The sequence below is a fragment of the Lagopus muta genome, chromosome Z (assembly GCF_023343835.1).
Source record: "Lagopus muta isolate bLagMut1 chromosome Z, bLagMut1 primary, whole genome shotgun sequence".
NCBI classification, from domain to species: Eukaryota; Metazoa; Chordata; class Aves; order Galliformes; family Phasianidae; genus Lagopus; species Lagopus muta.
The window spans coordinates 21,712,600-21,732,131 of record NC_064472.1 but is presented as its reverse complement, the minus strand read 5'-3'; the positions used below and the strand labels follow the sequence as shown (position 1 = coordinate 21,732,131).

General features: G+C 34.6%; 1 protein-coding gene across 12 annotated transcripts in view; it reads right to left on the bottom strand.

Annotated features, from left to right (window-relative positions):
• ERBIN (erbb2 interacting protein) overlaps positions 1-19,532 on the bottom strand; it is a 111,463-nt gene that overhangs the window by 23,670 nt on the left and 68,261 nt on the right. For 11 of the 12 annotated variants that reach the window (XM_048930623.1, XM_048930626.1, XM_048930621.1 and 8 more), the window contains 13 exons: positions 17,174-17,252; positions 16,315-16,404; positions 11,608-11,664; positions 8,928-8,991; positions 7,108-7,182; positions 5,690-5,834; positions 5,181-5,253; positions 4,147-4,276; positions 3,695-3,810; positions 2,675-2,744; positions 1,674-1,773; positions 1,399-1,520; positions 712-882 (listed from right to left, as the gene is read on the bottom strand). In XM_048930623.1, the coding sequence (XP_048786580.1) occupies positions 712-882; positions 1,399-1,520; positions 1,674-1,773; positions 2,675-2,744; positions 3,695-3,810; positions 4,147-4,276; positions 5,181-5,253; positions 5,690-5,834; positions 7,108-7,182; positions 8,928-8,991; positions 11,608-11,664; positions 16,315-16,404; positions 17,174-17,252 (1,292 nt within the window). The remainder of the gene's footprint in view (positions 1-711; positions 883-1,398; positions 1,521-1,673; positions 1,774-2,674; positions 2,745-3,694; positions 3,811-4,146; positions 4,277-5,180; positions 5,254-5,689; positions 5,835-7,107; positions 7,183-8,927; positions 8,992-11,607; positions 11,665-16,314; positions 16,405-17,173; positions 17,253-19,532) is intronic. The other variant, XM_048930629.1, reaches the window with a different exon arrangement.

Here is a 19,532-nt window from a genome sequence, read left to right as displayed (position 1 = left end):
CATTTGTACAAAAAACATTTTGAAACCCTTTTCAATAACATATGATATTAAGAATTAACATTACATATTAGGGAAAACTATGAAATAGATGATGTTTGAAATGAGCAAGTATGAAATACACGAGATAGAAAGAAACCTCTCTAGACTATCCCGTTGTACTCCTCACCCTTTTCCAATTGGTTTCACTCTCATCCCTACTGGCGTCAATTCATATCATTAAACTTTCAGTTAAATTAAAAAAAAAAAAAAAAAAAAGCCAAGAGTATCTACAACAAAACAAGCGAGCGAAGACAGGCCAAGCAGTCCTACCACCTATTACACTACATCTTCATTTTCAGCGTTAAGAGGAAAATTGCTAACACCAAGCAGACATATATTGCAGACTTCTTCATGGTGAGGGTACAGAACACTGGAACAGGCTGCCCAGAGAAGCTGCAAGGTCTCCTTCAACGCAGACATTCAAAACTCGTGTGGATGTGTTCCTGTGTGTCCTGATCTAAGTGCTCCTGATCCAACAGGGGCATTGAGCTAGATGATTTTTTCAAGGTCTCTTCCAAACCCTGACATTCTGTGATTCCTAATATGATGAAGAGGTAAGCCCTGCTCTTTAATGCAGAGCATTAATGAGGACAGAGAAGAACTAAAAAGAATTAACGGCAATCTAGATATTTGGAAGTTTCAGTGAAGTCAGAAGATAATATTGTATCTAACCTTTACCCCCACATCTTTTACAGAAGCTGTCTGGCTTTCTCGTTTTGATTCCTTAGCAACATCTTCAGTAGACTCTTCATCCTTTAGCCTATGTACAATTGTCTGCACTGTTTTGACCATATTCTTCAGCTCATCAGGATATGGAGTTGGATACCTCTTCAAATTGCCTTCCTGTGTAATAAAAAGTAATATTCTAATTTTAATTAAAAGCTGTAATTAAAGTATCAAGCTTTAAAATAGACAATAGATTCAGACAAAACACTCAGAGCAAAACCTAGAATCTCCACTTTGCAGTTTGAATCTACCTAGATTAACAAAAATTTTAGAAAACCCAGCAAAGTTACAAATCAATTATTTTTGCTTTAAATTTGTCTGTTGATACCAAACAGGAAGAGTAATGGCAACTGCTATATATTTAAATAAAAATCAGAATTAACCATTATTTCCCAGCTATCCTTCTCCTGTAGCAGCACCAGTCCAGCAATTTCATAATTATGTGCTCCATTTTAATGATGAGGAAAAAAAAAAATAGCCCAGTTTGATGCTCTTAAACTAATAAATGAAGTCTTGATTTCTTCAGCAGAACTAAGTCAGCAGTCAAAGGAATAAAAAGGAGGGGAGTCAGGAATGTCAATGGGAAAAAGAGAGAGAGAAACACCAGTAGTAAAAAATAAATGAAGTACTAACCCGAGGTGGTGCCTCTCTCTCATCTTTGTCTTCATCACACTCAAATGCCACCTGAGCACGCTGTTTCCTCTGTTCTTCCCACAAAGATGGATTGAAGCTTTCATTGTCAGATATGAACATAACTAAAGAAAAAAACAAGCACTTGTAAGAATAGGATGCATTACACAAAATTAAAGTCCTCTTTTTTCTTCTTTTTCCTGGAAGGCATTTTTTTTAATTTATACTTGAAAAGGTAACAAATTAATGATGCTGTAAGTTGAAAAAGAAATCCTTACCATCCTCAGTCCTTGGTTGCTGGGGGAACATGTAATTTGTAAGCACAGTTTTCTGTGTGTCAGGGTCTGCTTCTTTTTGAAGGGGGATAAGTGGTTTTGACTAAGAAGCAAATCAAAGAAAATTACATTAAGAAAACATATGCACGTACAAAGTAAAGATTATCTACATAACTTATAGAATGCAAGGCAGAGCAGTCTTCATTTTCCCTCTGAATAATTTTCAGAGAATGAAGTTGCTAATACACGTCAATAGACGACTTTCTTGGGAATGGAAAAAAACAAATTCAAGAGAATAAACTGTATATAAAAAGAAATAACCCTATTTTTGCTAGGACTTATTGTTGTCCCAAAGTAAGCTGATCTGGGATGCACAGACACACTTAATCATCTACACCTGTGGACAGCTATATAAAGTAAAATTTTGTGCTCTTTTTTTTTTTTTTAATATAACATTGATATCAGACTGATAACTCTCACTCTTCAGTAGTCTTTCAGTATACCACATTTGAGATCAAAGAATTTCTGGAAGCCCTGAAAGCCTTAGTGCCATACAGGAAATTGGTAGAATATAGAGGAATAAGACAAGGCATGAGTACACAAGTTACTTCTCAATAGCTTGAAATACGGACAGCCACAAAGTTCAAAGATAGGACAAGCAACCTAGCACAAAAGAGGTTGTGCAAATCTTCTACAGTGGTGCAACTGCAGCACACCACTGTATACATTTAAGTGCTAACAACTTTTCAAATACCACCTTTCTTGTTTAAGAGATGACAAATAAGAAATTCCAACATCTGTGAAATCGTGTTTCATATAAAAGCTTTGCCAGATAAGCTCTAAAGTAAGGGAGACCCAGTGTTGTTTATTTTGAGAGAATGGACAAAATGTCAAGGAAGTACTTATGCACATACAATTCACTTAATATTCAAAAGATCACTTATCAATTCAGTTAGGAATAAAGTCAACCATCTGTCTGTAATTTTTCTCCTGGAATATTTTACCTGATTGTCCGATAGCCACATGGCAGTGAGCTGTTGCAGTTTTGTAAAGGTAAATGGCAAATTCTTCAGCCTGCAAATTGCAATAAAAGTTTATGAAAACACACATCAATACTACAACTTGACAGTTAAAGGGCCTTTTTTTTTAAATATGCATTTCTGCCTACTTTAGCAAAAATGAGACAAGGCAAACTGAATTTATCTCATGTCAATGACCTGAACACAATTTTTATGACAGCCATCAGCACTGCATATAAATCAATTACTGAACTTAAAATCAATACTATTTATTTTTATACTTTAATTAGAAGAATCCTCAGCAATCCTTCAATATACACAATATACACAGGTACTAAAATTAAGAAAAAAGGGTCACACCTAAAATTGTGGTTTTTTGTTTTTTTTTTTTAAAGTGTGAATAAAATCAGGCTCAGGGTAGAGTACAAAGAAGATTTGGAGAACAGAAGGGAGAGTTCAAATTTCTCTCTCCCAATACATTTCAATTCTGCAAACTGACGAATCCAAAAAGACATTTTGCCAGTTTTTATTGACCAGTTCTAATTAAAAACATCTCCTTCCTCCTTCTTGCCCAACACATGCTGGGGGAGCATCATATACCGCAACACTTCTGTTTTGTGTCCCCTGTATGCAATACAGGAAGCTATTAATTTTTTAGCTACAAACCAAATGCAAATTTTAAGAGGATAGACAAATGAATTCCATTAAAAAATACATACTAATACCCATTGGCATATCTAAGCCACATGTCAGTGCATGTACTTAAATCAAACATATGCCTAATCAAAGAAACATAGCTTCTTAAAGTGGAAGAACAATAAATGAAATACATGCATTGCAGTCAGATTATGAATTGAGGGATGTAATGACAGGTAGCACAGAACATTCAGAAAATGGCTCTACTTACATCTGATAGATACCAGGTGATAGATACCAGTTACACTAAAATACGCTCAATGCTATTGCATTTTATATGATTTTTACTTGAATTATATGCTCACAAACCTATTGTCACTCAGGTTGATGACCTTCAATTTCTGCATGTCACCCATTTCTTCAGGGAGAAATTCAAGTTTATTTGAATGCAGAAACAATACCGTTACATACTTCCAATTTCCAATCTGAAAAAAGAATCCAGACAATTAATTCACCTTCACAGCTCTAAAAATACAATCTATTATTACTTTAAAACAACCAGTCTACAGCTATCTTGTTTAGTATAATTAGGTTTATTTTTATATATTATCCCTTTAGTGCTAACAGAATTGGTACTGATTTCTACTACTAGCTTCAAAAACTTTTCAGATTTATTTGTATATTTGTAAACATTGTCATTAAATATACACAAAAAGTACTCAAGAACGATTAATCTGTTGTCCAAATAAAATATGTATCAACAATGCAGTTTAATACCCATGAAAATACTTTGTTTTTCAGTTTTATAACTAAATACATACCTCTGGTGGTAGCTGTGTTAAGAAGTTATGGTCTGCAGCAAATGTCCTTATGTTAGATAGTTGCCCAACAGATGAAGGCAATGTTTCAATCTCATTGAAACTGCAGTCCAGTTCTTCTACTGATATTAACCTGAAAAAAGTAATACTCTGCTCTACAGGTTGATTCATCCAAAAATAGAGGAATGCTTTAAGTTTAAATTACACTGATACCAGTATCAATTGCAAATGAAATTCAAAATGAAACACTGAAACCCAACTAAAATTAGAATCCAAGAAACTCATTTACTAATTGCCTAAATTCTTATTTTTTCTTAATCTTGCTATTGACATCAGACAAGAGCTTTCAGAGGCGGTCAAGGAACTGAAAATCAGAATAGGACAAGTGGCTAAATGGGAGTTAAGAAACAGTGAATGTTAAGACATGTTGGCAGAGTAGTATTTTGTAAATTCTAGCAATACTTAACTTACATCAATTACAATAGGAGAAAATACATTGGAACAAATATCCATGTTCAGTTTAGCATTTAATTATGAACCACTTATTTTTGTCATCATTTGGGACTTTTCAATTGAATTGCTGAACATGAAGGTAGACATTCAAAAAATCCCGCTAATAAACAGGTGAAAAATAATTGTGCATGCTTAGATTTACAATTTCCAGGCCTTCTTATACCAGTTCTATCATCTGCCACATTTGGTATGGCCACTGCTATGATAAAGGCAAGAACACTTTAAGGCAGCTGCATACCTTTGTAACCATGTTCTTTCCCTTCAAATTGTATTTCTTTTATAGATCAGTGGCCTCATTAATGAGTGGGAAACATAGGTTTTGATACATATTATTTAAATATGTAGAATACATACTGAGAACCAAAAAATAGATACGAAACATTTGCTACCAGTTTCATTATCACATTAATATATAGAAGGAAATAAATCAATTAGAGAAATGTAAACCATTCAACAGAGGAACCATTGTTACAGAAAAGATTGCAGAAAAGCAGTCTGGCATCTCACTTAGGTTAAATACATACCCTCCAATAGAGTCTGGCAAATAAATTAACTGATTTTCATCAATTTTAAGAGTTGTTACCTTCTTCAGGGAACCTGTGGGAAAAAAAAAAAAAAACAAAAAACAACTAAATAAATAAAAAATTCAAAACAAAATGGAGATCATTAAATTTAGTTTTAATCCTAAGTTAGGGGGGGAAATATACCTTCTGTATTCCCTGAAACTCCTGTAGAGCTACATATTTACTAAAAAAGGTAAGGTGAGCTTACAGGATTAATCTGCCAGCTTACTGCAAACTAGTCATAGGAAATACTTGTTTTTTCAAGCTCCGTTACTGTTGACAATTGTTTATCAATTCTGTTTTATTCAACTTTATCCAAAACTGGAACTTCAAAACACTCAACATGTAGGTCTAAAATATTATTTATATATTTATTATTTTTATATTATTTATATATATTTATTATTTATATAGTGTTCTGTGACTAAACCATAAACTTTTTAATTCATGAATTAATTGAAAATACAAACCAATAGTCTCTGGCAGTTGCTGAAGTGAATTACTGGATAACAATAGGTCTTGTAGGCTTTCACAACCTGAAATACCTTCTTCAACAATTTCGATGTTGTTTTTAGAAACATCCAGGTAGGTCAATTGTTTCAAAGTGCCTATGAACTAAAAACAATAGAAAATAATATACTAGCAAGTGCATATTCTAAACAAGAGCCAGAAGTTTTAACTACAAACTATCTCTGAAATGTAATACCACAGGAAAAGAGAAAACGCATTTACAGTGATAAAACAATTTTATGCAGAATATCCTATCTTTATGATGAGTTATTTTCTGCTAATACATATGCTTAACATGTTGCTACATACAAAAACACACCAGTTATTCTGCAGGTTTCTTTGAAGTCAGTTTTAAATGCAACTGTATGATCAGTCACCATGGATAGATAGAAGCTTTAGAACAGACTCAACACAGACGCACACAGTGTAACAAAAGGAGATAATACCACCCATGTTAAGTCTCCTAACGCTTGAGTTTGAATTCTGTATAAAGTTGCATTCTACATAAACTCAAAAGCAATAACAGTGAACCAGTACATTATACTGATAAAAAAAATGCTGAAGTAAATCTTGTATTACATTTACATATGAAGATTTGTACACACAAGTATTTAAAATCTTTACAAGGGAAAGAGTGCACTCGCTTTCACATAGAAGTTTTATTTTATTATGAAATAGAAAAATTCAGTGTATACTCAACTCTTCTCAAGGAATAATTAGCTGAAGTGAAGAAAGACAGTGAAGATATTACAGTATCAGAGGACTACTGATCAAACAAGAAAGCTCCATGTCCAAAGACTGTTAATGATTTTAAGTCTGAAAACATACCAGCTGCTTCCCAAATTTCCAACAGTGCTTTACTAGAACACAAACACAGGTTCACTAGTACTTCAGTCACACGTCACCCAGGACCCTAAGCAACTTAAAGACGTCAGAATGCTTTCTCAGGAATTTGTACACACAGCAGAGAATCGTCAGCTGCCGCTGTTTGCTTTACAGGCACTGCTAGTAAAAAGTCAGAAAGCCACATGACATTTACCCTGTATATTCTCATTTGCTCTTTAAGGCAAACAATTCCTCTTTGGAAGGACTAGGCAGCCTTAAGTTTGAATCAAGATTTGATCTAGGATTTTAATCCTTTCTCAATTTGGAACATGATTTTTAGGTGACAGAACTGTCAATGAAAAAGAAGCTGTGCACAAAAACGATCACGATCAGTGACAACTTCTAAGTAGGTTAGTTAAGCCTTAAGCAGTATTTATCCTATTGGCTTTAAGTAACATTAAAATTATACAGCAACTTCAATATATATGCTGTTAAAGCAAATACAACTGTAAATTAGAACACTACATGTTTAAAACAAAAAAAAGGAACTTACTCCTGGAATAAGTGTTAGTCTATTACCATCCATCCAAAACTCCTTTAACCCACTCAGTTGCTCAAGCACTTCAGGCTGTAAGGAGAAACCATTTTAAAAAATAGTCATTTAAAAAGGCAAAAAAACTTCAGCAACTCATATATATGTAACTAACATAAGTAATGTCTAATTACATACGTTTGTTTCATTTGTTGATAAAAAAACCAGGTAATTTACTTTTTGAAATATATATACCAGATATACAAAACATGATGAAAACTTGATCATTCTACTAAAGTCTTCATAGAACTAAAATCTTCGTAGAAAGTATCATCTTTTACAGTCACTGCTATTTTTCAGCTAGAGCATACAAGAAGTTCATCTTGCATAGAATTCTCTTTCTCCTGAAGGAGGTCTAAAAATACTTAAGTTCTATCAGCCCAGAAGAGTTGCTTTTCAGAAATGACAAAATTGACAAAATAATGACCTAGAAAACTGGGAAACAAATGGTGCATCTGCACATTACAAGTAAACCGTTTGATTCATAAAATGAAGTACCAGGTATGGTCCCCAACTTACTGTATCTGAGAAAGATAATGCATAGGAAAGCATATACAGCATGGGTGTTTACCATTTAAATCTCCCTCCTGAGAAAGTAATACAAAGCATGTTGTACTGCGTCCGAACAACTACAACGAAGTTCAGTTAAATGTAGAGCTCCATTTATTTATATGGTAAATCTACAGTATCGCTATATGCATTTCTGCAGTCTTGGCACTCAATAAATAATTTTCTAAGAGAAAACTTTTTTTTTCTTTTTTTCTTTTTTTTTTTTTTTAAATAACTGTGAATGAAGACTACACTTTAGATAGATCTTGATGGAAAAAAAAACAAAACAAAACCAAAAAACCCCCATATTTCTAGCCCTTTTTATAATTTTACCAAAGGATCCTAATGAAATAAGTCATCAGTAGTTGAACCTTGCAAATAAAAGGTTGGGAGACATAACATAGTGAGACGGAAGTATATACAAATAGGTGCTTTCATAGTCTTTACTTCCTGTCTGTTACAGCATAACATAGGCCTGCGTATGTTAATTTCAGGCTCTCACAGGCATACCTACACTGCAGTGAGCCTACAGCAGTGGCGCTCATTACTGCGATACCAGCGAACACTTCCTCAAATGCGCTTCTGCAGCTAACGAGCCACACAGCTAGGCAGGCGCTCCTCTGTTTATGATCTGTGGTTAATGAAGTACCCACTGGTAGCGCACAGAGGTTTGACTTCATGTGGTAGGTCAGTATATTTCACTATTCTTCTATTTCAGTCCCCTTATATGGGGAAGTACTCACAGAAGCAGACAGATGTCAAATCCTGACTATATATATTATGGGCTGCGTTTCTTCACTTTGTTTCTTTTCTTTCAATAATACTCAAACCTAAAAAACCTGAATCTAAACAGCTTATACCCACTAAAAAGGCAAGTCACCCACAGCTTTCATAGAACTGTAACACTAAACACTAAACAAGATAAAAAAATAAGTGTTCAGAATTTATTATAAGTCAAGCCATTACTTTTATAAAGCATACATGTACTACCATTAACATTTAAGTGGCACATTAGTCCCACTATGCCACAGTGTTTTGTTTTCAAAAACACACTCATATGCAAAAGAAAATGCACAGTTTTAAAAACAGGCCCCATACAGAAGCATAGATATCAATAATATTTGCTCAGTAGCAGAATCCTTGAGACAATTTTTACATTTATCTAATGATTACAAATTGATTTAATAAAGGTGTTAATAGAACAATCAAAGCTCTACTTAGATAAAACTCACCACTTCTGTGAATTCATTACTTCCTAGGTCCAGTCTCTCCAGCTGGGTTAGTCTGGACATGGTTCTGCACAGGAAAGGGATTAACAAGAATCAGAATTAATAAAATACAATCTTCCTGTATTCATCCAGATATATTACTTGAGTCAGTATTAAGTAGTGATGCTGTTCTGTAAATAGATTAGTATCTAAATAAGATAAAATTTGTACACTGTTCAACTACCCATACATTAATGATCATGCTGTGATTGCCATACAAAGAGTAATTAATCTATGGATTAGTTTACAATAATTAAAGACCACTAGAGTTATCTTTATGATAAAGATTAATTCAGTCAAGTCAGTCTTCAACTGCCTCAACTTTTCAACTGTTGTTAAAATCATGACAGCTATCCCCCAAAAAAGATCACTTCCTAATGATTATCAAAAACAGACAAGGCCACTGTTGAATCAAAATAACAATGAAAACTGTCACATTTTACATTGACTCAACATTGTCAGCAGCCTGGAACACAGAATGGAATCCTAATTATTCCTCTAGTTCTAAAACTAGAGACTAGATTACTAAACTGGATTACATGACACATCAGTACCTCTTAAACCAGTTGATAGCAAAGACTAAATCAATCACTAAGACAGGGCAAGATTCCTTCTTTTGGCAATGTTTTGTCAAAAATTTCCCTCCACTTCTGTTTACTTTAGGAACTCAATAGAGAGTATCTGCTCAAAATTACTATACAAATTATTTCTATTTCCTTAATGGAAATTAGTTGTGCTTATTCCATTCTACTTTAATACATTAGATTGTTTACAACAGAGCCAGAATAGAACATACCTTGCATAAAGTTGGCACTATAATAAAAAAACTTTACTGACTCTAGGCCTTTGTTTCTTTGTATTTTTGCCAAAAGCAAAAGTGCCTCTCATCCAACAAACATATCCATACTATAAAACATAAACATTTTGTAAGATGCCTTCCTCACTACTTGCCTAATTTATAGTACTTCCAGCTATGATGTTACAGCAATCTTTTCTTAAAATAGCATCTACTTGCTTTCCCATATTGTTTAGTACGTTGGCATTAATTACCTATTTTGATTACCAGACTTCTAAGTGCTTTATGATTTAATGTTAAGTTATGTGCATTTTTAACTCAGCAAGAAGACTAGTTGATTTGCAAAGTATTTATCTGAATACATCCCCCTCCTTATAAATCCAAAAGAAACTGTCAGTACAAACACATTAAAAAGGAGAGAGGACAGGAAAACAAGAAAACAGTATTTGTTTTTCATAGCAAAAATATTGGCATATAATGCTGCATCTCATTAGTTTTTTAAAAAAGTGATTTTATACACTACTTAAAGCATGTTCTTTTCACAACACACAGTTTTTAAACCTAGCTAAGTTGTAATTGTCTATCAGTTTCTATTCTGACATAACAGCTGAAGCAGGATACAGATGACTTCACTGGTTAAAACAACTGAGTCCCAGTGTACATTACGCAAATAATAAATTATTGTAGTGCCTCACTGTAGCAAAATACATAATTATATGTGTACAGTAGCTTCCAAAGCTTTAATCTCTCTTAATTGAACCAGAAGAGTAGAAGAAGAAAATAATAAAGGCAGCAGCTCAGCAGGTATCATGGGAGGTGCTGCAGAGGACATCCTCATGACAGCTACTGTTCAGTTTTCCAGCAAGGATGGAAACCTAAACACAATGAAGTGAAGAAAAAGAACTCCCAGCAGGTTTAAGAGAAGTTGCATAAATCAGAGTGACTTCTGTAAACTACTCTTTTAAAAAATATCGCACATAATTCACGTTATTAATGTTAACTGTGGCAATTAAAGTCAGTAGTTTTGTAAACAACACTTATATTAGCTATATGTTTAAAGTATACTTTCTCCATAGAGTCCCTATCCCAAATTACATGTCATTATTTCTTTCTATCAAAAATTAGTGTCATCAGAAAGAAGGAAGGAGAGCACTTCTGTCACATTAACGGGTATCATGCCTGAAAAAATCACTTTCACATGTTCTGATACTATATACTGCATTCCAAATTTATGTTTTGGCATTTTTAAATCAGCAGACACAGTATGATATCTAAACGGACAAAAAGGGAATTTGAATGAAATATAGTTTAGTTCCATTTTAGTTTAGGAAAACTGGCTGTTGTACTTGAAGGGCTGAAAAGTCACATCTCAGCCTACTCAGATAAGTTTCTGCTAACATGTGCGCTGAATAGAGACATACAACACTTAGCACCTTCTCTTACAATCCCAGTTTCCCCAGCTGCTTCTGAGAGGATGATGTTAAAACGCTGTGTGTAGAAAAACCATCTCCAGATACCCAAGACTCATCCTGAAAAGACCACATTCTGACTTAACAGAGTTACAGTAGGATCAGAAATCTACAGAGCTAGACATGGCAGAAACTTTAAAATACAAACACATGGGTGAGAGGGGAAGAAAATCAGGCAAACTTAGGTATATGAAGACCAATCAGTCTGCTGGGATAATTAGCTTCAGCGATTATGAAGGGAAAGTTTCTTGTAAGAAGCTACTCTAGTTACTTAGCTATAAATTTTAAGTTGCTGTCTGCTTTTTTATATGTATTAATTTATTAGCATACCTACAGTAGAAACCCTCCAAAGCGTTTCATACGAATTTCACATACTTACTTTGGCAATATTTTTAACTGGTTTTCTCTAAGTTCCAGTATCTGGAGTTTAGTTAATCTGTTAAAAAAAAAAAAAAAAGTAACAAATTATCACACACTATTCTGTATTACCATAAAAAACAATCTCAGAACTTGTTCGTATTGCTAAACTTACACTTTAAAAGAGATTAACAAGTTTTAAATCTTTTCCTGTAAAGAATACAAATACGTTTTATACAGAAATCTGCATTTTATTTTGAATTCATTTATTCATTAAGGTTTGGCTCTTGCATAGTGGCAAACAAACTAGATCTTCCTGCACCTCAAACACAGTTCCTTTCCCTCAGCCTACATTTTTTTAAGCATTTCATTGGATTCATTAGCATATGCTCTCCTCATATAAAGTAATTGTGAAATAGAAGGAGAAAGGCAGCATCACTCTGCAAAAGTTATGATGATAAATTTCTAATACAGGCAATTTATCAAAGCACTTCATGTGAAAGGCCTCAACAGTGGAATACCCATGGTTTTCCAAAAGGTAAAGCCAACTTTTAAACTCATATTGGATTTCCTTTCATGTTATGTTTTTAGTCAGCTTCTTAATCCATTTTGATATTTCTGCTAGGAGGTAATTTGACCTTTCTCTGAGTAAATCCTTGGTGCAATATAAATAACCTCTAAATCACAAACTGAATTGCTTGGTCCAGATAAGTTCAAGGCAGACTCAACATTAAAGCAACATACTGTCCCGAGCAGATTTTTGTTTGCATTAGGACAGAAGTGACAAGACTCTCTCTTAAGTGAAACATAAAAAAAAAACTGAATTTGGTTTAAAAAAGACAAGCTCATAAAGACAAGAACTATACACAGATTGCCTGGACAAAACAGGATAGTAAGCTCCAGGACTGAAAAAGGAGCTTGGTGAACAGACCAGTACTTCCTGAAGGTGCAGAAGTATGTTTTAAAGACACAGATGAAAACTTATTAAGGTGTGATAACTATATTTAAAGTAAAAATAGAAAGCCTGAAAACAATATTTGCTTTTTCTCAAGACATTCTCTCATTTTTGTATGCCTTTGAAAGTAGCAGTCCTACAGATAACCTAAGAATGCAACCATTGCCTTGAAATAGAGCATAACTTCATCAAGTCCAGCATGGCAAGCGATAGTTGCCAGCTGGTAGCAACTGCTGGAGAGGAACCTCCTCCCTGAAAGCTTTCCAAAGAAAAATCAAACCTGTAACAAGACTAAAAGAATACTCGACAGTGGGCATCTAAAACTGGAGAATTAAACCTCCTTCCTCCTTGAATAACAGGATATTGCCCCAACTGTGTTAATATTACTGCGGCTGCAAAAGCAACCCACATCAAAATGGCATTTGAATCCTGTTCAGACCTGGCCCACAGGGGACTGCACAAGCATCCACACTTAGAAAGTGCTGGAGACCTGAATTTGCACTACTCTACATTAAGAAATACACTTTCTGTGTTTTAAAACACATCGGTTTCCTAGGAGTTCTACCTTTCCTTTAACAAGAGGTAAAAAAAAAAAAGTGAAAACAGAACAGTTAAAAAGCAAATCAAATGGAAGATATTTCTTACACTTGCTCAAAAGCTCAATAGAAGCTACTAAGGCGTTTGCTTTGCCTAAAACAGAAGTGGAAAGGACAACTTCCTACTTTAAAGTCACAAAAGGCATTCAAGATCATGAAGTTTAACTGTCAACCTGACCTATTGATTCCCATCACCAAACTATGTCCCTTGCTGCCACATCTTGCAAATAACTCCAGGGATGGGGACTCTACCGCTTCCCTGGTCAGCCTGTTTCAATATTTGAGTGCTCTTTCCACGAATAAATTTTTCCCAACATCAAATCTAAACTTCCCTAGCATAACTTCAGTTTATTTCCTTGTGCCCTACCACCTGTCACTTGGGAAAATTTTGGGAAGGCTTCCATAATCAAACACTACCTTAGGCCCCAAACGGTGCTTAGCTTTGATGACAGGGAAAATAGCTAGTTTTCAGTATTTCCTTACAACACATGTACATAGTCAAATTTCTTAGTTGAAAACAGGAGAGGCATTCCTACGCTAAGCTATAAATAGGTACACTCACACGTCACTGACTTTTGCCTGAACTCACTGCACGACACTTTTAATAAGCGAATCGTGTGAGCTTAAAAGACTGTCTTTGGTGACAGAAAGGTTCACAACTTCAGGACCTTATTTCATGTCCTACTCTCTCTTCAGCTAACCTTAAGAGTCTGGAAATACAAATATCTAGTTTGTTACGCATAGAGCAAAGGCTGCTAACTAAATATTTTCAGTCTTTTCAGTTGGGAAATACAGGCTGTACCTAAGGTAGCAATTTTCTTGCAGTAATTAACCAGAAATAATGGCCTCAAGCAGTTGCCATTTCTTCCATTATTACTAGGGTTTAATTCAAGTTTAATGTAATAACACACAACAAATATTTAGCCTAGCTGCTCTTTGATTTGCTGGTGTATAGACCCATGCTAAGTACCTGAATTCCCGCTACGAGACTGAAAAAACTAATATTTAGTTTGGAAAATAAGTCATAATGGCAAAATACATATTTTCTGTTCCATCCAATCACAATGATTTGTCATACTCAAAAGAAAATAACCTCTCAGCTGTGAAAATATGTAGCCACAAATACTTATGTAACGCCTAAACACAAAGCAATAGGAGAGTATTATTCAAGTGTGCCTAGTGTAATGGAATTAACAAAATTATTATTGCACAGTTCTTATGAAACCAATTTAATTTACATTATAAAAGAGGGATAACTTTTATTTAAAAGAAAATCTGTGTATTAATACCTTACTCATGTTAATACATTCTTCATAATTTGATTTGTGTAACTTCAAATTTTTTAAAATGTGCAAGTATACAGCAGCGTACTTAGTAATTCAGTATACAACAGCAGTTATTCCTTGGATAGCAACTAATATTTCATAGGGAGAGGATCCTGATTTTTCACTTCTTTAGCAGCTTTACTAATGCAGAAGTACTCTTCTAAAATCATAACTAATAATGAAACAGGACTCAAATACATGCCAAATATAAAAAAAACCTATAGGATGTGCATGAGTTTGCAAACTTACTTAGGAGTAACTAAATCAAGATGTCAGTTCAATCTCCACTGTATATTTAATTTAAAAAGATATCCCAGATCAGACACTATTTAAAATATCTGGTGCTGCAAATTGTTGAGAAACAAGATTAAAAGTAAAATCATAAAGGAAGTTCTCTGGAAGCAAAACTCAACAGTACAGACAGCTCTCTCAGTGTTTGTAAAATGATGCTGAGGATACACCTCTTTGTTTTAAACATTCAACAATGAAGTTTCTCTTTTGAAGGTGTCACGCACAGTGAGCTTCAGGTTTAAATTACTCTGCTTATAGATCTGCATATCTGATATTTCCTTGTAGGATAATCACTCCTTTTTAACTGAGCTGTCCAATGCATAAGATGATCATGTGTGGGAAGCCATACTCAGCAGCTGCAGAAGGCACTGGAGGAACACTAGAGTGTAATCACTGACATTTCCAAGAGAAACAAGGAGATAATCATGACATTGTACAAGCCATTAAGATATCTCAATTTGAATTCTAAATATAGTTACATATGTTGTAGTCCTCCACCATTACACAAACAAAAATAATTAAAACTGAAACTAGTTCCAAGATCTACTAATACAAGGCATAGAGAAAAGCCTGTGATACCAGAGAGAAAAATAATTTAGACCATTTGTCTACAAATGATAAAGTTATGATTTCTTTACATGGCACAGGATGGAGGAGGAATCAGAATGACTTGTCTTAGTTTGACTCCAATTTTGGTAGAACATAGCTCAGCTTCAGAGTACCTTAAGAAAGGATACGGTTGAGGAAAAGAAGCATGTAACTGATGTGACAAAAAAGAAAAAAAACAAACAAACAAAAAAAACAAACCACCCAAAAACACAAAGCTTTTAAAAGAAAAGAAAAGCTATCATGATATAGAACAGAAATCCCGATTGAAAGAACATTTCTGATGTATTAAATCAGCAGTATAGAAATCCCCCTCTTTCTAGCTCATGTAGTTCTAAGCAGAAGTCAAATGCATGCTTTACTTGTCCCAGTGTTAAGATTGTCAGCAATAGTTTAGTTACACATTTTGTTATATTATCTTCTAATTTATTTCTTCTGTAAATTACTTTCTGAGAGAATTGTATATGTTCTGTGTGATACCATTAGTAAACATGAACTTAAAATATGTTGAATTTGATTAAAAATAACAGATGAGAGAAGCATTCATTTCAGTCTCATTCTCTTTGCTGCAAGCCAGGATGTTTTAAGTCAATACCTCTGTTTTAAAGCAGGGATTTTTTCTTAATGGCTATTAAGAAGCAGTAAGCACAGTATCAGAAAAATGGCTTTCAAGTTGCCCACAGTAAATAATTAATCCTAAACCAGTTAGCAGTAATTAATGACTTCACAGTTTGCCTAACCATTGAAGAAGTTACAGTACACTGTAAGCTTTACAGAAGAGGACTGAAGCAATGAAGAAAAATGATAGTGAATGATGTTTTTTAAAATAACATAGGTTATTTTATACAATTGGTTATGCACATTTCCTCTTCTCCAGTCTGCACTTTGCTCCAGAAGCAGCAGAGAACGTTCTGCACAGATTTGAACATAGATAGTATGTTTCAAATGCAGCTCACCTGCCAAAGTTAGCTGGCAAAAACTCAAGAAATGCATCATTCAGGTACAGCTGCGTTAGGTTCAGCAGCTGGGAAAATCCATCCGGAAGTCTGTAAATTAAAAAAAAAAAGTAGTACAGAGCCTTCAATTCAATTATATTCAAGGCATTTGACTCAATGCTCTATGAGAGAACAGTACAGTACCGAAGACCAACACACATATTACATTATATGGTATGGTGGTTACGTGAAACTAGTTTGAAAATTATTTTTAAGTGTTGAGGGCAGTATCTACAGGCAACAAAAATACAAACAAAAAAACGTGCTCTTTCCTATGTACTTATGCTCTCCTGACACCTAGAGCAGAAAAAATATTTTTACAGGTAATATGATGAATTAAAATTTATGCAATAGCTTTCTCACCCCAAAACCATGAACTTCCATGAAGTTCATAACTCCAGTAGCACTACTTTGGCAAAATTACTTGTATTGCTATTGAAAATGATGGATAGTCAGTATTAATTGAGTTATCTTAAAGACTGTGGTGCAAATTTTGGAGTGAAATTAATCTGCTCTTAAGAAACAAAACTTTTATCATTTTTCTCTACCTTCCTAAAGAAGCAAAGAACTGAAAAAAAGCTGATGAAGCCATGTGATACAATGCAGGATGCCTGACAGAACCTATTAAGCTAGGCAAATTACTTCAGTCACATAGCTAAAGTGCATCTTAGCACAATGAGGATAATAAAAATAATTCTTGGGTACCTCAGTTCCCTGCCTCCAGTTAGAAGAGCTGGCTCACAAAAAGTTGACCGGAGCACAAGTGAGATTCATCAGAGCTTGTGTAAATCAATAAGTACCATAAAAATTACAAACTTACTTTGAAATTGGATTTACGCTGGCCTCAACAACTGTCAAGACTTTGCAGTTTTTTATGTTTTCTGGAAACTCCTGTATGCCTGCAAAATACGTGGACAAGAAGGGAAACAGTGTTCAACCAGTATGCTCCAACACAGACATAAAATGGTGCACATAAAACTGCTGGCGATAAAAAGCAACCCATCCGGAAGCCAATGGACTCGTTCTTTAATGTTTCACCTTAGGTAAGTTTTCACGAAAGAAACACCTTTACACAAAATCAATTTCATTGCTATTCTATTTCTCACGTACTTCATTACATAACAGTGAGTCCACAAAGCAACATTTCAGAGACAGTGTAACAATTCTTACTGATATTTCCAAACACTACAGAACTTGTACTCTGTAATGTACCTGAGAACAGACTATTAATTCCAAATTTACTTCTTGAAATCTGAAAGTACATTTACAGCATTCATGGTTCTGAAAAGATCTCCTAAAATCTACCACATACCCTGCTGCTAGCTTCAAATTATTTGCACAGAAGGAAAAAAAAAATGCTGCATATACACTTGCATAAAGGCTAAGACAATAAGGAATCTCCTCTTTTTTCTAAAATAGCCTATAGAAATGGTAGTGAATAAATTCGCAACCACAGCTGTATTTGTCTGAAGCTGACTATCCAGGCCTTGAAAACAGAAGATGGGTATGCACCACGTCAGTAAGAAGGCAGCTCTGAGCTCCGTTCTGTTCCCTAAGACCTTCACCTCATTTACCAGCGTACCATAAAAAAACTAAAACCATGGTACCACAACAAGATTTACTTTTGCAATGTACCACTGCATTGTTCTGATACGTCAGGACACGTGTTCAGAGTTTGGGTCTCTGTTTGTGCAGTTAACAAGATTGACACAGTACATTCTGACCTAAGAGATAACGCTGCCACCTCACAAGACAAGTAGTCAAAAAAAACCAACAACATTCTTTCACAGCAAATACGCTGATGATGTTCAGGGGGAAAAGTCATTATGTCTAATTCAATTCAAATTAAGTACAAACTCTAACGCCATCAAAGCAGATTTTTAGGTCTTTCTTGACAGGAAGCCATTAGTCAGACCAGATGATTAAAAACTACTTTTGACTCATACCAGATGTAGTATGAATTTGTGTAGACCTGTAAAAAGGGTCAGTAGAGGAGAAGACAGGGACTACTGATTAACTTTATTCCTTTTAGCCCGAAATCAAAACTATATGCTTTTAATGTAAAGAAGCTTCATTTCTCAAATAACAGTAATCCTTTCAGGACTGAAGGTAGCTTTAAAAAAAGATGAGAAAAATAGCATGTAAAGATAAGAAATGTTAACCTGTTGTTGCCACATCATCTTTTACACTAAGGGAAACATTTCCAAGGAATTTAAGAATGTATTATTTTAATTCCTGTTGTAGCAAGAAGCCTCTTTCTCCAAACACACAAATGGAAGGCACCTAATCTGACACACAGTCCTCTACCACACCAGATGCACAAAAACCTAGAGCATGTGAAACCTGTCTAGATGAAGTCACACAATTTTTTTCTGATGATGCAACTTTGTCCATTTAAAATGAATCATGTTTACTATAATCACAGTAAACCACTGCTAAGTTCTTCCTTGGAGTCAGCGCAATGTTTTTGTCTCACTCTATGCTATTAGATCTATTGTTAGAACTGCAGAGATTCTCTAAGCTTAGTTATTCTGAAAGACAGGCACAATACTGGCTCTGGCTTTCTCCTTAGATCAAAGACTGCTCTCCTCCAAGATGTCAAAATTCATTTATTACTAATGTAGCCACTGTCTGTATCAAGAACTCTTTGAAGCACAGAAGACTAAGGTTTGCAATAACTACCTAGAAAACAAAACACATAGCACATCTAGAGAGGAGAGTGTACTCAAAAGAATAGCCAAATACAATATTAGCAATCCAAATACAGACACGTTAGATCAGAATGCTTTTGTACAAAATTAGAGTACTCTACCATAGTCTCTTGTTTGATTATGCCTTGGGCAAGAAGCAGCAACAGTTCTAACAAATTAACAACAGAAATTCAACAGATACGAGAAAACTAACAATGAAGCAGCAACTTAGTTCAAATCACTGTACCAGGATTGGTACATATATACTGTTTTTACAAACTCACTCAACACTTCAGTCAGATAAATAGTGGCAGCCATTGTTACATGAGGAAAGTAGCATTAAATATACATGCTTTCAGTACAGGTTCAGAGGCTGTTCCTCTCCATCAGGTGACAGGAAATCAGCAGTTAGCACTTGCTAACTGCCTACACAACAACCTTCAGACAGTCTCTTCTCTTCATATATACTTCCTTTACACTCGTGTGCAG